We start from the raw sequence: 16,014 nt of genomic DNA, 5'->3' as shown, positions 1-16,014 counted from the left end.
TTTTAAAAAAAAATGGAAAAAAGTTACAAAAAAAGTTTAAGAAAATATAGTTAGGTGTAGCTAGTACCTGCATAGGTAGGGCGTTAGGGTAGCGGTAGTTTAGGGGTAGCTAGTACCTGCATACGTAGGGCGTTAGAGTAGCGGACGTATAGGTTAGTATCCGTTTTATAATTAAAAAAATTACATCGCATTTCAGGTAGTTTTAGCTATCCAATTTTTCTAAAGTTAGTGTCAATTTACTATAGTATATTTCTTATACTACAGATTTTTTTCTAAAATATAGTGTTACATTTAGTGTCAGTGGTTACTGTAGCTTTAGTCCAAATTTACTAGCGCATAATTTTTATACTAGTTAATATATAGTATTCCAGATTTAGCGTCAGTTAGGGACAGCCATTCAATTTTTTTACTGAAGTTCTTCACTAAATTTAACATAGGGTAATTTTATAGTTTAGTCTAAATTTACTGAAGTAGTTTTTATACTAAATTCTAGTTAGTGTCTGGTAGTCAGGAAATTCTTTAGTTTTATATTGCTATAATTTTTGGTTACTGAAGTTTGTTCAGTAAATTTTAGACTTTTATTTTCTTTCTTCTTTTTTTTTTTATTCAGCAATACACGTGTAAAAGCACAACACACCAACCCCCTGTGTAAAAATAAAGTCAGTATTACACATGTTCAAGCACTACACCCCCCCCCCCCCTCCCTAATAAAAATGCCCCAATCATCCCAAAGGGACTATTCAGCAGGAGGCGGCATACGCCATCCTGGCCTCTGACACGGATTCCACCAGCGAGGGAGAATAGGAATTCGCTCCATACATCTTGTCCTCCCCCGCAAAGGCGACCCAGGACATCAGCTGAGGCAATCCCAGGATAAGTGATCCGGTGTGGAACCCACCCCCTGAGAATTATGAGCCTCAAATCCCTGAATTCACAGGGCGCTCAGCAACTCATTTTGAGACTGAAGGCCTCACAGAAATATATTTTTTTAATGATTTTTGCAGTGAGGATTTTGTGAATTTAATAGTGGCCCAGACAAATTTATATGCCCAGCAATTTATTGCCCAGAACCCCATGTCATCATATGCTAGACCCTTCAAGTGGACCCCTGTAGAGGCAGCAGAGATGCTCAAATTTTGGGGCCTTGTGCTGCATATGGGGCTAGTAAAGATGCCACAGATCAGGCAACACTGGAACACAGATGTTAGTTACAACACCCTAATTTACACGCTTTGAAGCTATTCTTAAATGTTTACATAATAATAATAATAATAATAATACTACACAGTGCCCGCCCCGTGATGACCCCACATATGACCGCCTATTCAAAAATCAGGCCAGTCAATCATTTCTGCACCAAATTTCAATAAGTATATTGCAATGTTTTTTTTCGGGTGTGTAAGCGAGTCCCTTGTACATTTTAAGAGTAGGCTAAAATTCCGCCAATACCTGCCCAGTAAGAGGGAAAGGTATGGGATAAAATTTTTAAAACTGTGCAGAGTAGCTCAGGGTACACCTACAGGTTTATGAAGGGAAGGACTCCAGGATTGAACCCCCAGAATGCCCCGCCGTCCTGGGAGTTAGTCGGAAAATAGTGTGGGATTTGGTGCACTCACTGCTGGACCAGGGTTATCACGTTTACATGGATAACTTCTACACCAGCATCCAACCATTTAAATGCCTCTCCACCAGAAGTACTGCAGCATGCACCACAGTGCGTGCGAAAACCACAGAGGCCTCTCTAAAACACTGCTTGGCCAACGTGTCAGAAGGGGTGAGAGCAGGGCATTATGCAGAGAAAACGTGTTGTTCATCAAGTATAAGGACAAGAGGGATGTCGTTCTCTCGATCACAATACATGGGAACGGCAGCACCCCAGTCCCTGTACGAGGTACCACCACAGTGACCCACAAACCAGATTGCATCGTGGGCTATAACAAGTACATGGGAGGGGGTGATCTCTCAGATCAAGTGCTGAAGCCCTATAGTGCCATGAGGAAAAACAAGGTTGTGGTACAAAAAGGTGGCCGTGCACATGGTACAGATGGCATTGTATAACGCTTACGTGCGGTCAAAATGTGCAGGCCTGACAGGGTCATTCCTTATTTTCAAGAGGAGATTATCAAGGTGCTTGTGTTTGAAAACCAGTCAGGGGAGGGCCCAAGCACATCTGCTGAAAGCGAGGACGTCCGTATTGTACCAGGGCAACACTTTGCCGGCATCGTTCCCCAAACTGCAAAGAAGGGAAGATCCCAAAAAAGGTGCAGTGTGTGTAGCAAAAGGGCCATAAGAAGGGACACCACTTATCAGTGTGACACCTGCCCCGAAAAATCTGTCCTGTGCATAAAGGATTGCTTCAAGGCTTATCATACATCTATGAATTATTAATTTTATTATTTATGTACCCTTTTATTATACTAGGATTTACTTTTCATAACTTACACATGCCCCCACATTATATATTGAAATACCAGTAAATACGGCCTAATTCAAATAAATTCAGACAAAAAACCTGTGGGGTCAAAATGATAATTAAACCCCCGAGAGAAGTTCCTTGAGGGGTTTAGTTTTCTAAATAGGGTCACTTTTGGGGTGTTTCCACTGTTTTGGTCCCTCAGGGCCTTTGCAAATGAGACATGGCGCCGCAAACCAATCCAGCAAAATCTGACCATCAAATAGTACTCCTTCCCTTCTAAGCCCTGCCGTGTGTCCAAATAGCAGTTTATAACCACATATGGGGTATTGCTGTGCTCAGGAGAATTTTCTTTATAAATGTTGGGGTGCCTTTTCTCCTTCAGTCCTTGTGGAGATGAAAAAAAAAAAAATTAGCTAAACCTACATTTTATTGAAAAAATATGTAGATTTTCATTTTCACGGCCTACTTCCAATAACTTCTGCAAAAAATCTGTGGGGTCAAAACGCTAACTATACCCTTAGATACGTTCCTTGAGGGGTGTAGCTTCCTAAATGGGGTCACTTTAGAGTGTTTTCCACTGTTTTGTCCACTCAGGGGCTTTGCAAATGCGACATGGCCTCCGCAAACTATTCCAGCTAAATTTGAGCTCCAAAAGTCAAATGGCGCTTTCCCTTCTGAGCCCCGCCGTGTGACCAAACAAGCCGCTTATGACCATATATAGGATATAATTTTACTCAGGAGAAACTGCTCTACAACTGTTGGGGTGTTTTTTCTCCTTTAGTTCTTGTGGAAATTAAAAACAATTCTCTAAACCTACATTTTCTTTGAAAGAAAGTAGATTTTAATTTTCACGGCCTACTGACAATAATTTCTGCAAAAAACCTGTGGGGTCAAAATGCTCACTATACCCCTAGATAAATTCCCTGAGGGTGTAGTTTCCAAAACACGGTCACTTTTGGGGGGTTTCCACTGTTTTGGCACCACAAGACCTCTTCAAACCTGATGGTGCCTAAAATATATTCTAATAAAAAGGAGGCCCCAAAATCCACTAAGTGCTCCTTTGCTTCTGAGGCCTATGTTTCAATCCATTACCACCCTAGGGCCACATGTGAGATATTTCTAAAAACTGCAGAACCTGGACAATAAATATTGAGTAGCGTTTCTCTGGTTACAGAAAAAAAATGGATTAAAACAGATTTTCTGCAAAAAAATAATTTAATTTGTCAATTTCACCTCCACTTTGCTGTAATTCATGGGAAGTACCTAAAGGGTTAATAAACTTTCTAAAAGCTGTTTTTAATACTTTGGAGGGGTGCAATTTTTAAAATGGGGTGATTTATGGGGAGTTTCTAATATATAGTGCCTTTAAAGCTACTTTAGAACTAAACTGGGTCCCTAAAAAAAAAATTGCCTTTTGAAATTTTCTTGAAAATGTGAGGAATTGCTGCTAAAGTTCTAAGCCTTAAAACGTCCTAGAAAAATAAAAATGTTCAAAAAACTATGCCAACATAAAGTAGACATATGGGATATGTGAACTAGTAACTATTTTTTGTGGTATTACTATCTGTCTTACAAGCAGATACATTTAAATTTAGAAAATTGCTAATTTTTAAAAATTCTCTCTAAATGTTGTATTTTTTACAAATAAACACAATGTATCGACCAAATTTTACCACTAACGTAAAGTCCAATGTGTCACGAGAAAACAATCTCAGAATCGCTTGGATAGGTGAAAGCATTCCAAAAGTTACTACCACATAAAAGGGACGCATCATTGTTGAAACAAAATGGCCTTGTCCATAAGGCGAACACAGGCTGTGTCCTTAAGGGGTTAAAAAAAAGATTAGTTTCTGGGCTAAGGTAACATAACTTCTTGAGCTTAAAGACGATTCCCTCGTACACTTGAACCCCGAACTTGTCTTTTATTATGGGTAAAGGAAACTACACCTACTATCGCTGTAAGATCTCACATGACACTCCTATTGTACTATGCTAAAAAAAACAACTGTACCCCTGCATTGGAAACATCCTAGGGTTCCTACATTAATGAGCATTGCCACTTTTTAAACTCCCTTATGAAGAACGTGGACGCCCGGATACATTTTTGAAAGAGTGGAACTCTTGGATATCCAACCCTCATACTAGCTCATAACTTGAGATTGCTCAGGTTGATTGGGCCTACAATTTCCTGACGTCTCTCTGCAGTCCCCCCATTCCTCCACTAAACACTTCCATTAACTGGTCATACCAGATTTTATTATACATTTTATTCTGATAAAGAAAGGCTGTTAGTTAAGGTTTTGTTTTTGTTCTCGAATGTACCGTATATGCATATCGATATGTGCAGAAATGTATCCGTATGTTTTTTGTTAATTGACCTTATACATTATACTATTTGCAACATTATTTTGTACTTTTGTATTTGTACCGCAGTTTGCTATGAGGTCTCAATAAAAATTACCTTTAAAAATATATATATGGATGTGGTTTGCAAAGAGATGAAGTTTTGATCAAATTTATTAAATATGAAGCGTGAAAATTGTGCAAATTTTGATTAAATCTATACTTTCCCATAGCAGTAAATATGTTTTTCTGACAAAATGCGCAAAATTCATTAAGAGGCATGCACATCTTAATACATTTGGTGCAAGTAACACCAACTATCTCCTTTAAGACTGTACACCAGTCTTAATAAATATGGGCCTCTGTCTTTATTGCTAGATAACCAGACCAACCTCTTAGGGCCTGTCCACATCAGCGTTCGGGTTCCGTTCAACCGTTCCGTCGGAGGAACCGATAAACGGAAACTATTGCTTCAGTTTGTATTACCATTGATTTCAATGGGAATGCTTTAGTTTCAGTTTGTTTCCATACCCTTAAGTTTTATGGGGTTTTTTTTTTTCACGGAAACCATAGCGCTGTCGACTGCGATATTGTTTCCGTGAAGAAAACTAAGTTTACGAGACTATAACAAATGGAAACATACTGAAACAGAAGCAATAGCTTTAGTTCGGCTTTCACTTCATCGGTTCCGATGGAAAGGTTGGACAGAACCCGAACGCTGATGTAAACAGGCCCTTAGGTGATTCATTTCACAGGGACACAGACTCTCAAATAAAGAGAAGTTGTTAGACTACATAGAATAATGCAAATAAATTTTCCATTAAAAAGAATAGTAGTTGTTGAAAGTATCAATATCTCATCAACCGTTTTCTCTCAGAATAACAATTATGAAAACATATAGTATAAATCTTAGCATTACTTTTACCTGATTTGAAGACTGTTTGATAATCCCAGAAGAAGCATTTTCTTTCAGTACGGAAGCAATCAAGTGGGCAACAGCCTGTAAGAAATCCAACTAAGATTATGATAGAGGACTGTACACACGAATTCATATGAACATCATTAGGCTGCATTCACACCCCAGCAACAGAGGTACATTTTGTCACATTATGTATCCTTCCTCCATTTTGGGCAATCCCTACTTTTTAGAAGGATCCCTTGACAATAATTCAATAACAAAATGTTCCTCTGCTGGGACCCCAGCGATCAGCTGTAATCTGGGGAGACCAGACGTAGGTGTTTTAAGTTTCAATTGTTTTTATTGAATAAATACAAATTGACCAAATATTCAAGTAGAACATCAAAATCAACAGAGTCAACATAACCCCGCAGGTGCAGCACATAATAACAAACAACTCAATAGAGCGCAGCTGTATCGACTGTTTTATTTCCATGCTGCGCCACCACAGGGAAATGCCCATTCAGATCATTGGGTTTACTGTATAATGACATGACATTCTCCCCAGAGTTAAAGGAGTTCATTGTAATCGCTCTCCCCTCTGGTCAAGGTATGAAGAGAAGGCTGCTCACACTTATTTTTTCTAGTAATTTTTTTTTCTATAGAGTGATAATCTAAATCTTAAAAAGTACCTATCCCTTCTGGAAAAAAAAAAATACAGCTGCTTGTAAAGGGTCAATCTGCTAGAGGATGAGAAGACTGCAGCTGATAAAAGGTTAAGCTCTATTCACACAATAGGGATTCTCAGCCGTGTGAAGGCTGTTCTTTGAACGGCCGTCACACGGCCGCACTAGGAAGAATAGACTCCAAATGGGGCAATTCACACTGCTGACTTTTTGACGGCCCGGCAAACTGGGCAGTCAAAAATGGAACATGCCCTATTTTGGGCCGTTCTCCTGGCCGCAAGGCTCCCATAGAAGTCTATGCATCCATGTAAAACACGGCTGTCACTTGGATATGCTCCAACTGACGGCTGTGCTTTTTGCCACTCGTTCGCGCTCTTCTCCTCCTCACAGCGCGAAGTGCATGTGAGGAGGAGGAGATTTTTTTGCTCCCTGCAAGAGCGGAATCCTTAATACCCGGCCACAGCATTGCCGAAATTGTGGTCGGGAATTCTGGTCCAGGAGAAGTCCCTAACATCACTGTCCATATATGGAAAGTGAGGTCAGGGACGTCTCATGAAGCGGAATACCCGGCCACAGCGGCCGACGCTGAAGCCGCTGATTCCGCTTCCAGAGAAGTACCTGACTTCACTGTCCATATATGGACAGTGACGTCTCCTGAAGCGGAATCCCTGGTCACAGCCGTCCCTGACACAGCTGTGGCTGGTAAATCTGCTCCAGTAGAAGTTACTGTCTATATATGGACAGTGAAGTCAGGTACATCTCCTGGAGCGGTCCCCTACAGTGGCGCTATCTACAGGAAGGGTGTTGCCATCTATGGGGGGTGCCATGTACAAGGGGGCTGTGTGGTACCACCTAGAGAAGGCCTGTGGCAGTATCTACATGGGGCAGTGGGTGGCATCCTCTACAGAGGGCAGTGGGTGGCATCCTCTACAGAGGGCAGTGGGTGGCATCCTCTACAGAGGGCAGTGGGTGGCATCCTCTACAGAGGGCAGTGGGTGGCAAACCCAAAAATTGACAAGTGAAATTCATCGGTTTTTAAAACGGACAGGGGGAAAAAAAAAAAAAAAACATCCATCCATACGGGTCAAAATCGGCCATTAACGGAAACACGGCCCGTAACGGTAAAAGAACGGATGCAAAACGGCTTATTCTGGGGATAGGCCATCAATTTCTTATGACATTAACCCCTTCCCGCGATTGGCCGTGACTGTACGTCCGAAATCAGTGATTTCCCGCAGACAGGCATACAGTTACGCCCTGCAGATAAAGCGAGCACAGGAGCTGTGCGCGCTTTATCTTCAGCGGCTGTCAGCTGTTCTACACAACCGACATGCCGCTGCGATGGCTGTTACCGCTGATCGCAGCCATTTAACCCCTTCAATGCGGCTGTCAATGACGTCCGCCGCATTGAAGTGGTTGACAGATGGAGGGAGCTCCCTTTGTACCCCCCGCGATGGATCGCGGGTGGCGATTGTTGCTATGGCAACCAGGAAGCCGTTACTAGGCTTCCTGGTTGCCCAGGTACGGTAGCCTATTAGGTCCTGCCCGAGGCATGACCTAATACGCTAACTGTCAAATGAAAAATGACAGTTACGATGCACTGCACTACATAAGTAGTGCAGTGCATCGTACCGGGGATCAGAAGACCAGATCTTCAAGTCCCCAGGTCAGTGTAAAAGAAAAAGTAAAAAATGTAAAAAAAAAAAATGTGAAAGAAAAATAAATAAAAGTTAATAAATAATAAAAACAACACTTGTCCTTTTTCCCTAATCAACTCCTTTATTATTAGAAAAAAAATGAAAATATGAAAAAAAAACGATACATAATAGGTATGGCCGCGTTCGGAACGGCCTGATCTATAAAAATATCACATTATTTTTACCGCACGGTGAACACCGTAAATTTTTTGAATAAAAAACAATGACAGCATTTTTTTTTTTTGGTCATCTTGTCTCAAAAAAAATGTAATAAAAAGTGATCAAAAAGTTGCAAGTAACGCAAAATGGTACCAATAGAAACTACAGTTCGTCACGCATAAAACAAGCCGTTCCGCAGCGATATCAACTACAAAATAAAAAAAGTTATGGCTGTCAGAAAATGGCAACACTAAAACATGTGGTTTTTTTTTTAGAAAAGAGTATTTTTATTGTGGGAACGTAGTGAAACATAAAAAAATGGTATAAATTTGGTGTCGCTGTAATCGTATCGACCCGCAGAGTAAAGTTAACATGTCGTTTATACTGCACGGTGAACACTGTAAAAAAAAAAAAAGAAACGTGCTGGAATGGCTGTTTTTTGGTTTCCTCATCTCCCAAAAAATGGAATAAATAGTGATATATAAAAAAAAAAAAAAAAAAAATTTGCATTTACCCCAAAATGAAACCAATAAAAATTACAGCTCGTTCCACAAAAAACGCGCCCTCACACAGCTCCGTCAGGTGGACCCTGTAGATGCAGCGGAGATGAGGAAACTGTAGGGCCTTGTGCGGCTTATAGGGCTAGTGAAGAAGTCAAATATAAGGCAACACTGGAGCGCAGATGTTTTGTATAATACCCAATAAACCCGGCCTGTGTATAAAGGATAGCTTCAAAGCGTACCACACCAATCCATGGATTATTCATTCTCCCCATTATCACATCATCCTATTATGACCTGATGTACTCCGCCCAGTTTACATATACCCTGGTGTACTCCGCCCAGCTTACATATACCCTGGTGTACTCCGCCCAGCTTACATATAGCCTGGTGTACTCCGCCCAGCTTACATATAGCCTGGTGTACTCCGCCCAGCTTACATATAGCCTGGTGTACTCCGCCCAGCTTACATATAGCCTGGTGTACTCCGCCCAGCTTACATATAGCCTGGTGTACTCCGCCCAGCTTACATATAGCCTGGTGTACTCCGCCCAGCTTACATATAGCCTGGTGTACTCCGCCCAGCTTACATATAGCCTGGTGTACTCCGCCCAGCTTACATATAGCCTGGTGTACTCCGCCCAGCTTACATATAGCCTGGTGTACTCCGCCCAGCTTACATATAGCCTGGTGTACTCCGCGCAGCTTACATATAGCCTGGTGTACTCCGCGCAGCTTACATATAGCCTGGTGTACTCCGCGCAGCTTACATATAGCCTGGTGTACTCCGCGCAGCTTACATATAGCCTGGTGTACTCCGCGCAGCTTACATATAGCCTGGTGTACTCCGCGCAGCTTACATATAGCCTGGTGTACTCCGCGCAGCTTACATATAGCCTGGTGTACTCCGCGCAGCTTACATACACCCTGATGTACTCCGCGCAGCTTACATACACCCTGATGTACTCCGCGCAGCTTACATACACCCTGATGTACTCCGCGCAGCTTACATACACCCTGATGTACTCCGCGCAGCTTACATATACCCTGATGTACTCCGCGCAGCTTACATACACCCTGATGTACTCCGCGCAGCTTACATATACCCTTATGTACTCCGCGCAGCTTACATATGCCCCCACATTATAAGCTGAAATACCACTAATACACCAAGCAAAATTTGCGCTTCAAAAGCCAAATGGTGGTCCAACTGAGCCTGGCAGTGTACCCAAACGGCAATTTATGACCACATATGGGGTATTCTGGAGAACCCGCTTAACAATTTATGGGGTGTGTGTCTACGGTGGTACAAGCTGGGCACAACACATTGGGCACTGAAATGGCATATTTGTGGAAAACAGCAATTTTCAATCTGCAACATCTATTGTTTACTCATTTTTGCAAAACACTTGTGCGGTCAAAATGCTCACTACACCCCTAGATCAATTCTTTGAGGGATCTAGTTTCCAAAATGGTGTAATTTTTCGGGGGGTACCACTGTACTGATACTATAGCTCAATGCAACATGGTGTCAAAAAGCGAATCTTGTAAAATCTCCACTCCGAATACTAAATGGCGCTCCTTCCCTTTAGAGCCTTGCTGTGTGTCCAAATAGCAGTTTATGACCACGTGTGGGGTATTTTCCTACTCTGAAGAAGTTGCTTTACAAATGTTGGGGTGCATTTCATCATTTATTTGTTGAGAAAATAAAAATGTTTTACCTAAAGCTACGTCTTATTGGGAAAAAATGACATTTTTCACTTTCACTGCGCATTTCTAATAAAATATATGAGACACCTGTGGGGTCAAAATGCTCACTACACCCCTAGATGAATTCCTCAATGGGTGTAGTTTGCCAAATGGAGTCACTTTTGGGTAGTTTCCACTGTACTGCTACCTAAGGGGCTTTGCAAAAGCGACATGGCGCAGAAAAACCAATCCAGCAAAATCTGCTCTCCAAAACCCAAATGGCGCTCCTTCCCTTCTGAGCCCTGATGTGTATTCATACAGTACTTTATTACCACATATGGGGTATTTCCGTACTCTGGAGAAGTTGCTTTACAAATGTTGGGGTGCTTGTCATCATTTATTTGTTGAAAAAAATAAACATTTTGAGGTAAAGCTACATGGTATTGGAAAATAATGTAATTTTTCATTTTCACTGCCCAATTCTAATGAAATCTATGAAACACCTGTGAGGTCAAAATGCTAGATGAATTCCTCAAGGGGTTTAGTTTCCAAAATGGGGTATTTTTTGGGGTGTTTCCTTTGTTTCGGCACCACAAGACCTCTTCTAACCTGACATGGTGCCTGAAATATAATCTAAGAAAAGGAAGGCCCTAAAATCCTCTAGGTGCTCCGTTGCTTCGGAGGCCGGTATTTCAGGCCTGTAGCACACTAGGGCCACATGTGGGATATTTCTAAAAACTGCAGAATCAGGCAATAAATATTCAGTTTTGCTTCTCCGGTATAAACCTTCAGTATTACAGGAAAAATTGAATTTCTGCAACAAAAAAAAAATGAAATTTGTAAATTTCCCCGCTACTTTGCTTTAATTCCTGTGAAACGCCTAAAGGGTTAAAAAAACTTTCTGAATGCTGTTTTCAATACTTTGAGGGGTGCAGTTTTTAAAGTGGGTGATTTGTGGGGGTTTCTAAGATATAAGGCCCTCAAAGCCACTTCAGAACTGAACTGTTCCCTAAAAAAAATGGGCTTTTGAAATTTTCTTGAAAATTTGAGAAATTGCTGCTAAACTTATAAGCCTTGTAATGTCCTAGAAAAATAAAAGCATGTTCAAAAAATGATGCCAATCTAAAGTAGACATATTGGAAAAGTTAGCTAATAACTATTTTGTGTGGTATAACTATCTGTCTTACAAGCAAATACATTTGAATTTAGAAAATGCTAATTTTCTCTAAATTTTGGTGTTTTTCACACAAAAATATTGAATTTATCGACCAAATTTTTTCACTAACATAAAGTGCAATATGTCACGAGAAAACGATCTCAGAATCGCTTGGATAGGTAAAAGCATTCCCGAGTTATTACCACATAAAGTAACACACGTTAGATTTAAAAAATGAGGCTCTGTCATTTGGTCCAAAAGTGGCTCAGTCCTGAAGGGGTTAAAATCCCTTTGTTCTACGAAAGTCTCTTACTACATACACACAGATCCAACAGCCGTCACAGAGAAGAAAGCTATCACAGGATTTTACCTCTGGGTTCTTCTTTTAACTTACACCTCCTCCTGCTGCTCAATAATATACAGGAATCCAAAGAGGCCAGGGCTACACCTAGACCTTTTTGTAGTGCTACGGATTCATTTTAACTTTTGGGTGACCGCTGCAGTCCACACGATTGCATGCAACTGAATGCATTCATTTGGACTGCAGCTGTAGCTCAATAGTTTAACTATAAATCAGTAGCACTACAAAAAAGGTAGTTGTAGCCCTGGCATTACAAAGCTGCTAATATAACAGCAGTCAGCATAAAGTAAAGGGGGTTTTACACTGGGCGATTATCGTGCAGACGAGCGTTCATAAAACGCTCGTTGCCAATAATTGCCCTGTGTAAAACCGGCAGCGATCAGCAGATGAACGAGCTCGATCATCTGCTGATCATATAGTTTTAAAAAGCTAATAGATTATCGTAGTCGGCAGAACATCTCCCCGTGTAAACAGGGAGACGTGCTGCCAACATGATAATAATGTATGGGGACGAGCTATTGGAGTAACAACCACTCGTCCCCATCCATAGCTCCGTGAGACAGGAGCAAGCAAACGCTGATTAACGATGTCTCGTTGATCGGCGCTCGCTGCACCGGCGTAGTGTCGGCAGGTGTAAAATGGCCTTTAGATAGCAGCAGAGATCTCCCCTGTACATATGTTGCACACTGAAGCCCTGTTCACACAGAGTAATTTGCCTTAGAAAAAAATCTGCCTCAAAACTCCTTCAGGACTTTTGAGGCAGATTTTGACCTGCCTGCAACATTGCCGTGCCTTTGACGGCCATGGGCAAAAAACGCAGCGAAAAATGATTTCTCTGCCTCCTGTTAATTTCAATGGGAGGTCAGAGGCGGAACGAGAGCATGCCGCTGTTTTTTCTGCGAGCTGCTAAAAGCGCCTGAGATTTTTGGCGAGGATTGCGACGCGGTTTCTGCGTCAAAAATCAGCGCCAAAAACATGTGAACTAGCCCTAAGGCCTCCTTCGCAATCGATTTTTGACTGGCGTTTTAAGCTCTGAAGAAAACCGGAAGGATTTTTTTAATGTAAATTGTGCTTTTATATGCGTTTTCAGAGGTGTTTTTATATTAAGTGTCATTTTGTACATGTGTTTTCCTGGTGTTTTTTTAAGATCTATAGTTAAGCTTAATTAGGAAAAATGCAAGAAAAAAAAAAGCCATACCAAGAGCATGCAGTATTTAAAGAGGCTCTGTCACCACATTATAAGTGCCCTATCTCCTACATAAGGAGATCGGCGCTGTAATGTAGATGACAGCAGTGCTTTTTATTTAATAAAACGATCTATTTTTACCACTTTATTAGCGATTTTCGATTTATGCTAATGAGTTGCTTAATGCCCAAGTGGGCGTATTTTTACTTTAGACCAAGTGGGCGTTGTACAGAGGAGTGTATGATGCGGACCATTCATTTAGGCAGCGCATAGGGATCCTGCTAGATACTTATGTGCTGTCTTATACTAACACATTAACAATACTGAAGTGTTTAGACAGTGAATAGACATTCCACGGGATGTCTATTCACAATCTCTGCACTTCGTTACTCTGTCTGTGGTGGTTACAGCAGAGCAAAGCGTAATCTCGCTGTAACCTGTCATTTACCGCGTAATCTCGCGAGATTACGCTTCGTCTGCTGTAACTACCACAGACAGAGTAACGAAGTGCAGAGATTGTGAATAGACATCCCGTGGAATGTCTATTCACTGTCTAAACACTTCAGTATTGTTAATGTGTTAGTATAAGACAGTACATAAGGATCTAAAAGGATCCCTATGCGCTGTGTAAATGAATGGAAAGGAGTGCATGACACTGATAGGTCAGTGTCATACACTCCTCTGTACAACGCCCACTTGGTCTAAAGTAAAAAATACATTAAGCAACTCATTAGCATAAATCTAAAATCGGTAAAAAGAAAAACAAAAAACACACCATTCACTCCAAAAACTACACAAACCAAAATGTGGTGTATGTAGCCTTTTCAATAATTCACTAGACTTTAAAAGTAACATCAGCCATTTTTCAAAGTATTTTGGATTGTAATACGAGCGTTTTACACTACAAAATTTGCCGGAAAATTAGTCTTGTAAATATGATTAAACAAACTCCCCCCACACAATGAACCCTCCCTGTTTGAAAGCAGGAAACTCACAAAACAGTCAAAATCTGGCGAGATTTTACTGCTCACTGCTTTAATTACAAAATTAGAGAGAATTTTTATTTTTCCTAATTATACTTATTTACGAAAGGTTTTATATTTTGGTTTCCTATTCATGAGGTTTCCCGCTTTAAAAAGGAGCCATTTTTCAAGAGATTTCCAAGCGAAATTTCGACTTTTTTGTTTTTTGTTTTAGATCACTATACAAAAAAATAAAAATAATAATTGCTCTGATAATCACTGTCCATAGGAATGCATTAAATAACTTGGAATGCTCATCTAAAATCGCACCAGTCAAGCAAGTTGCTAGCAATACATGCTCGGATTTCTGAGGGATTTTATCCCCTTAAAGAGGCTCTGTCACCAGATTTTGCAACCCCTATCTGCTATTGCAGCAGATAGGCGCTGCAATGTAGATTACAGTAACGTTTTTATTTTTAAAAAACGAGCATTTTTGGCCAAGTTATGACCATTTTTGTAGTTATGCAAATGAGGCTTGCAAAAATCCAAGTGGGTGTGTTTAAAAGTAAAAGTCCAAGTGGGCGTGTATTATGTGCGTACATCGGGGCGTTTTTAATACTTTCACTAGCTGGGCGCTCTGAAGAGAAGTAACATCCTCTTCTCTTCAGAACGCCCAGCTTCTGACAGTGCAGATCTGTGACGTCACTCACAGGTCCTGCATCGTGACAGCCACATCGGCACCAGAGGCTACAGTTGATTCTGCAGCAGCATCAGCGTTTGCAGTTAAGTCGATCTTACCTGCAAACGCTGATGCTGCTGCAGAATCAACTGTAACCTCTGGTGCCGATGTGGCCGTCACGATGCAGGACCTGTGAGTGACGTCACAGATCTGCACTGTCAGAAGCTGGGCGTTCTGAAGAGAAGAGGATGTTACTTCTCTTCAGAGCGCCCAGCTAGTGAAAGTATTAAAAACGCCCCGATGTACGCACATAATACACGCCCACTTGGACTTTTACTTTTAAACACACCCACTTGGATTTTTGCAAGCCTCATTTGCATAACTACAAAAATGGTCATAACTTGGCCAAAAATGCTCGTTTTTTAAAAATAAAAACGTTACTGTAATCTACATTGCAGCGCCTATCTGCTGCAATAGCAGATAGGGGTTGCAAAATCTGGTGACAGAGCCTCTTTAAGCACATAGCCTATTTTGGACTTCACGATGCAGCCCAATTTTTCAAACCTGACATGCGTCACTTTATGTGGTAATACCTATAGAACGCTTATATTTATCTAAGTTACATAGTTACAGTTACATAGTTAGTACGGCTGAAAAAAGACACATGTCCATCAAGTTCAACCAAGGGACGGGAAAAGGGAAGGAAAAATTTCTACACATAGGAGCTAATATTTTTTTGTTCTAGGAAATTATCTAACCCTTTTTTAAAGCCATCTACTGTCCCTGCTGCGACCAGCTCCTGTGGTTGGCTATTCCATAAATTCACAGTTCTCACGGTAAAGAAGCCTTGTCGCCTCTGCAGCTTGAACCTTTTTTTCTCCAGACGGAGGGAGTGCCCCCTTGTTTTTTTGAGGGGGTTTTACAAGGAACAGGATTTCACCATATTTTTTGTATGTCCCATTAATATATTTATATAAGTTAATCATGTCCCCCCTTAGTCGTCTTTTTTCAAGGCTAAATAGGTTTAGTTCTTTTAATCTTTCCTCATAACTTAGATTCTCCATGCCCCTTATTAGCTTCGTTGCTCTTCTTTGTATTTATTTCAACTCCAGGGCATCCTTTCTATGAACTGGAGCCCAGAACTGAACTGCATATTCTATATGAGGCCGCACTTATGCTTTGTAAAGTGGTAATATTACATCCGTCCCGCGAGTCCATGCCTCTTTTAATACACGACAATATCCTGCTGGCCTTTGAAGCAGCTGATTGACACTGCATGCTG

General features: G+C 41.1%; 1 protein-coding gene across 4 annotated transcripts in view; it reads right to left on the bottom strand.

Moving 5' to 3' along the window:
- FOCAD (focadhesin) overlaps nt 1-16,014 on the bottom strand; it is a 407,831-nt gene that overhangs the window by 298,264 nt on the left and 93,553 nt on the right. For all 4 annotated transcript variants that reach the window (XM_075825910.1, XM_075825919.1, XM_075825901.1 and 1 more), the window contains one exon: nt 5,685-5,759. In XM_075825910.1, coding sequence (XP_075682025.1) covers nt 5,685-5,759 — 75 coding nt within the window. The remainder of the gene's footprint in view (nt 1-5,684; nt 5,760-16,014) is intronic.

This window comes from Rhinoderma darwinii, chromosome 1 (genome assembly GCF_050947455.1).
Source record: "Rhinoderma darwinii isolate aRhiDar2 chromosome 1, aRhiDar2.hap1, whole genome shotgun sequence".
In the NCBI taxonomy this organism is placed as follows: domain Eukaryota; kingdom Metazoa; phylum Chordata; class Amphibia; order Anura; family Rhinodermatidae; genus Rhinoderma; species Rhinoderma darwinii.
The sequence above is the reverse complement of the archived record's forward strand: the minus strand, read 5'-3'. Positions and strand labels throughout refer to the sequence as shown.